This window comes from Propithecus coquereli, unplaced genomic scaffold (assembly GCF_000956105.1).
Source record: "Propithecus coquereli isolate 6110/MARCELLA unplaced genomic scaffold, Pcoq_1.0 Scaffold421, whole genome shotgun sequence".
Classification (NCBI taxonomy): domain Eukaryota; kingdom Metazoa; phylum Chordata; class Mammalia; order Primates; family Indriidae; genus Propithecus; species Propithecus coquereli.
Window position 1 is genome coordinate 1799828 of NW_012149964.1, and position 6271 is coordinate 1806098.

The window sequence follows — 6271 nt, forward strand, 5'->3', positions numbered from 1 at the left end:
ATATAAAATTAGCCGGGCATGGTGGGACATGCCTGTAGTCCCAGCTACTTGGGAGGCTGAGGCAGAAGGATCGCTTGAGCCTAGGAGTCTGAGGTTGCTGTGAGCTAGGCTGACGCCACGGCACTCTAGCCCCGGCAACAGAGCAAGACTCTGTCTCAAAAAAAAGGAATAAACATCAACTGTCATCCAATTCCAAACTTTCCAACCCTCTCGGCAGAATCTATTCATCCTTGAAGTAGAAACAAGAAGTCACAACAGTGACAAAAAATAATTCAAGCACTCTTTCCTTATAATGTTTCACATAATTAAGAATGCATATAAATAAATCTGTATTGTGGTGCTATGATTTCAGGAAAATACTTATGGTCGAAAGCTTGGCTACTCAAAGTGAGGTCTAAGCACCAGCAAGTATGCATGGACATTATCAAGGGGCCTGTTAGAAATGCAGGACCCACAATACACCCAAAGAATTAGAATCTGCATTTTAACAAGATCCCCAGGTGATTCCTGTACATTGAAGTTTAAGAAGCACTGCTTTCAAGAACAAGACCAAAAGCTTATAAAGTAATATGAACATATAAAAACATATATAATAAATAAGATACTATTTAGATATATATAGACTACATAGCCAAACCAAACACATTCTTTTGCTACTAAAGAGGATTAGAAACATAATAAAAGCCAAAATTTATTTTTTAATTGTTTCCTTACCTAATGTTAAGGTATGTTAACATCTGCAGGTTTTTAATGGCTTCAGGAATGGTCTTGATGCAATTATGATACAAATTTAATGTTTCAAGGGGTGCAAATAACCAGACATCAGAAGGAATTTCTGTAAAACGATTTCTGGAAAGATCTGAAAAAAAAGTGTTTTAGTGTCAAACATATGCCTGTATCTATGGTAATTAACAGAACTATTTTCATACTTGCTGAATCACTTAGCATCTAAGCAACTATATAAAATATTATCCACCAATATCTTGAAGGCAAAAAACATCATTTAGGAATATATTCACAGAATATATGTTTGTTAACCAAATGTACTTGATATGCTTCAATATCTCTAAAATCCAAATATGCTATTTATCTTCTAAAATATCAATGAGGAATTCACTCTGATCTTTAAAACCAAACACACAAAAATCCTCCCATGATCCCACATCCCCCTTCATCTATCTCTTCCTCCTTTATAGCCAAACTTACATAAATATACAACACAACTAAATTTCTTACTTACCATGGACTTGTCAACCCATTGCAATTTGGTTTCTACTCACTCTCATGTCCATCAAGGTTACCAAAAGCCTCCATATCAATAATCACTCCACCCATCTGGAAACATTCTCTTCTCTTGGCTTGGAAGACTGTACTTCTGGATCTCTTCCTATTATCTCTCTGGCTACCGCTTTATTCTTTTGCTAGATTTCCCTCTACTTGTATCATAACTGCTAGTGTTCCAAAGGGCTATGACATAAGGTACTCTTTCCTTCTTAAGATATACACTCTACTGGGTGATTTTATCCAATCCTAGGGCCAAATTATATTTATTTACTGACAAATTGCAAATTAAGGATATGTCTAAATACCTATGTTCTGATCTTCAGGACTTCCTCTTGATATCTCTCAAGCACCTCAAATTCTACAAGTATAAAATCTGAACTAAAGATCTTTTTCCACACTCCAATTTCTCTCATCTCAGACAAAGTCACCAACATGCTCCTGGTGAGTTGCTCCAGCCAGAAACCTGGCATTCATCTTTGATTCCTTCTTTTCCTAAATTATTCCAAATACATACAAATATACTTCCATTCATTCAAGTTTTCACAAAATAAAATTATGGAATTATTATAACCATTATTCTTCTATTAAAGGTTTATTTGTTAAATGAGATATTGAAAAGTACTTAGGACATGATGTGGCAGGTTGAAAAACAAATTCCCTAAATGAGCATATCTCAACCTGAGCACTGTGGATCTTCTGGGCTAGATAACTGTTGTCGGGGGCTATCCTGGGCACTGTAGGACATTTAGCAGCATTCCTGGCAACTACCCACTAGATGCCAGTAACACCCTCTATCTGTGACAACCAAAAAATGTCCCCCAAGGTGCATGCCACTCACCACTCTTGAGAACCATTGTCTCAATAATCATGAAATTAGTTACCTTATCATAGAAATTTACTTTGCTTGCATTAGTCCATTATACTTATTTGGTTAAAAACATAAAAATGTTATGTACCTCTGTGAGAGAGAACATCTTAGTCCAGCTTAGCCTACTGTACCTCATTTAACATCTGGTCTGCCCTCATAACAATCACCTCCTATCAATAATGCTCAAATGTCCTCACTCTGAGGGATGAGACCTACTTACTTAAGCAATATAGTAAATTCTCTATTTAGAACATTAATACATGTATTAATATATATGTAATATATTCATATATATGGATAGAGAGAGAGAGAAAATGAGATTGATTCTCTTATCTAACGTAAAATTTTAAAACTGACAAGAGAACATTAGCTATGATTATATAATATGAAAATTAATTTGGATTCTTCTTCCTCCCACCATAGGATTCTGAATAACTTAATAAAATGATAGAATTACTAGAAACCAAAATCTTGACTTGAAATAAAAGTTTCCCAATATTCTGGCTTACCTCCTCTAAACACCTAAGCATCACTCAGTTCTACTGCGCGGGAAAATGAATTCACTGTTTTTAGTTTATGATATGTTTCTTTTACATTTAGGGTTTCACCTCATTCTTGTAACTTCAGAATCCTAGGAGTTGAAAATTACTGCTTACAATTAATTTGAAATCCTAAAAACAAAATTATGCCCAATTTGTTATTCTTTATAATACCTAGTATTAAGTACTAATAAATAATACAATGGTCCCAGAGGTAGATGATGGTAGCTTGTACCAAGATTGAAAGAATAGGGATAAGAGAAAATAGATAGAATGATAGAATTTGAAATATATTTTGGAATTACTACTTACAGGAAATAGCAAGGGACTAGCTATGTGGGAGAAATAAGAAGTAGGAATCAAGGATGGCACTCAGGATTCAGGCCTAGGCACATAAATGATGTTATCTAATAAACAGTGGGGGTGGAACAGGATTTTTGTAGTTTCTGCTGCTGGGGGGGTTGTTTTGTTTTTTGAAGCAGAGGTGCAATCAAGGGTTCAACTTTATATATGTATAAACTGAGATATCTGAAAGAGATCCCAAGGAGAGTTGTTAAATGGACATTAGACAGATGATTCTGGATCTCAGAAGTGAGTTCTGGGATGGATATATAAAACTGAAAGTTATGGGAATATTGTTAGTACTATAAAATCACAGAAATAGAGGATATCACTTAATATCAGAGCATTGAATTAGAAAGAGATCAAGAATGGGCCATCAAGAAGGCCAGCACTGGCCGGGCACGGTGGCTCACGCCTGTAATCCTAGCTCTCTGGGAGGCCGAGGCAGGCGGATTGTTTGAGCTCAGGAGTTCGAAACCAGCCTGAGCAAGAGCGAGACCCCGTCTCTACTAAAAATAGAAAGAAATTAATTGGACAACTAAAAATATATACAAAAAAAAAAAAACTAGCCGGGCATGGTGGCACATGCCTGTAGTCCCAGCTACTCGGGAGGCTGAGGCAGGAGGATCGCTTGAGCCCAGGAGTTTGAGGTTGCTGTGAGCTAAGATGACGCCACGGCACTCTAGCCCGGGGAACACAGTGAGACTCTGTCTCAAAAAAAAAAAAAAAGAAAAAAAGGCCAGCACTTAGAAGGTAAGTAGAGAAAAAAAGCAGTAAGCAAGAAGACTGAAAATAATGGTCATGAGAAAACACAGTAACCATATGAAAAGATCAAAGAAATTCACAAAGTGACAGGAGAAAACACTAAAATATCAGTATTAATAACAAGAGTGATTTTAATGATTTAAATAATGCCAAGACATTATTTTTAATAACTTACATATATTCTTTCCCCTCCAAAAAGAAGACTATTTAGTTAAATTACAAAGTAATATTACAATCTCCCTTAGGGAACTTAATTAAATCTCCATTCATAGACAATTTTCTGGATGAGTTCATATATTTATTTAATAAACACCACTTAAAATTACAATAATTATTATCCTAATTTAATGGAATTAAATCAAATAAAGCATAATATAGTCAAAATTAAAACTCAAGCTATTATTAAGTCTCTAATTAAGGAAATCTAATTCTTGGATATTTCAGATTTTAAATAGGTATAAACATCCTTTCTAAAGCATTCGATAAACAAAATAAGAATGCCAAAAGAAAATAAAACCATGGAAGGAAAGATGGAAAATAACACAAAACAATTTGTATCTTAATTTCTTGAACTATCTTATACTAACAGCATCTCATATTTTTCCCCAAAAAAGTGAAAATTAACTTTTATACAGATATAATGGATAAAATTTAAACTGATTTAAAATTTTTATCTTGCGATGTACAATTAATAAAGGAGCTTTTATAACATTAAAAATCATTTCATTAATATGTACATAGGGCAACTAGAATAATATGACTAATAAGGAACATATATTCAAGAAATACATGCAAAATTGGTATTTTAATAGAGTTCCAGCAAAAAAAAAAAAAAGTTTCCGTCCAAAGATGGGAAAACCAGCTGCTAATTTACTCCCTATTGGGAGATTCATTTCACAACAGTTTCAAAGTCTACCTTCTCAGGGGGCACGCAGGACTTGAGAAAAGACGATTACAAAGATGGTTCAACTTTTTCACACACAAAAAGATTAAAACTTGTCATTTATCTCCCTGTAGTGAGCTGAATGGTGGCCCTCAAAGATATCAGGTCCTAATTCCTGGGACCTGTTAGTGTTACCTTACATGGTAAAGTTTTTGCAGATGTAATTAAGGATCTTGCAATGAGGAGATTATCCAGGTGGGCTCAAAATGCCATCACATGTATCCGTGTAAGAGAAAGGGAAAGGGAAATTAGACACATTGAGGAGAGGGCCACATGAAAAGGGAGGCACCCTTTGCAGTAATGCGGCCAGGAATGCCAGCAGCCACCAGAAGCCGAAGAGGCAAAGAATGGATTCTCCCCTAGAGCCTCCAGAGGGGGTGCCGCCCTGCCAAAACCTTGATTTTAGCCCCATAAAATTCATTTTGGACTTCTAGTCTTCAGGGCTGTGAGAGACTAAATTTCTGTTGTTTAAACCATTAAGTTAGTAGTAATTTGTTACAGCAGCCATGGGAAACTAACATATACCAAAATAATAGCTTATCAGAATTAATGAGAGAATATCTGTAAAATTTGTAAAAATAGCTGTGGTTTTTTTTCTTGTGCACTAAGATAATAGCTCAGTTAATTAGTATCCTTAGGGATAAGCACCTTTATAACCACAGAACTCTTTCTGTCTCATTTTTAATCATAAATCATATCAAGCAGTATTGGCAATAAATCAACAGTAGATATTAATAGATTGCTGCGTACTGTTTCCTGCCTTCCTTCAAGATATTCCTTGTAAAACTGCTGGTAGTCTGTTAGAGAAGTTAATAATCTTAAATAATCTGATCTAAATTATGTTCTGTATCACTCTTGAGCTTCAAAAATCAAAGAAACTTAGGGAAGGGGAGGAGAGAAGTCAGACAGAATGGAAATCTGTTTGCTATCTCCTAAACTGCAGCCACAAGAGCCACAGATGTGTCCATCTGCTGCCCAGTGAAATTCTTGGCCCACTGGCTAGCATTTCTGCCAAAGTATAGAAAATGACTTTTGGAAATTGTACTATTATACTATACTAATTACAGTTTTACCTTATTCAGTGTACAAATGGGTATGGAGTCTTTTTGCACAAATTGTTAAAACTTAAACTTTTTAGGTGCTAGTTAATAACATAGATTACCATAGTCCCTCTTATTTAAAAAATCCTGGATAATATTTGAAAGCCTAACACATTTTTACCTCTGGTAAAAATTTAGGGCCAGGTAGACCCTAAGTGCCATCACACGTTCCTTACAAGAGGAAGGCAGAGGGAAATTAGACACATTAAGGAGAGAGCCATGTAATTTTTATCTCTGGTAAAATTTTTAAGAATGAAATGTGTTGTTGGAACACACATCTTCATCATTAATAGAGATATCACCATAGAATTTTCTGCTTAAAAGAACATAAGGAGTATAAGAAAGACACCTGCACCCGAATGTTTATAGCAGCACAATTCACAATTGCAAAGATGTGGAAACAACCCAAGTGTCCATCAATACATGAGTG

The 6271-nt window shown here is 35.2% G+C and overlaps 1 protein-coding gene across 2 annotated transcripts in view; it reads right to left on the bottom strand.

The window, feature by feature from the left end:
- The window catches only part of LRCH2 (leucine-rich repeats and calponin homology (CH) domain containing 2), a 118153-nt gene that overhangs the window by 86198 nt on the left and 25684 nt on the right, over positions 1–6271 (bottom strand). For both annotated transcript variants that reach the window (XM_012653516.1, XM_012653515.1), the window contains exon 2: positions 715–859. In XM_012653516.1, coding sequence (XP_012508970.1) covers positions 715–859 — 145 coding nt within the window. The remainder of the gene's footprint in view (positions 1–714; positions 860–6271) is intronic.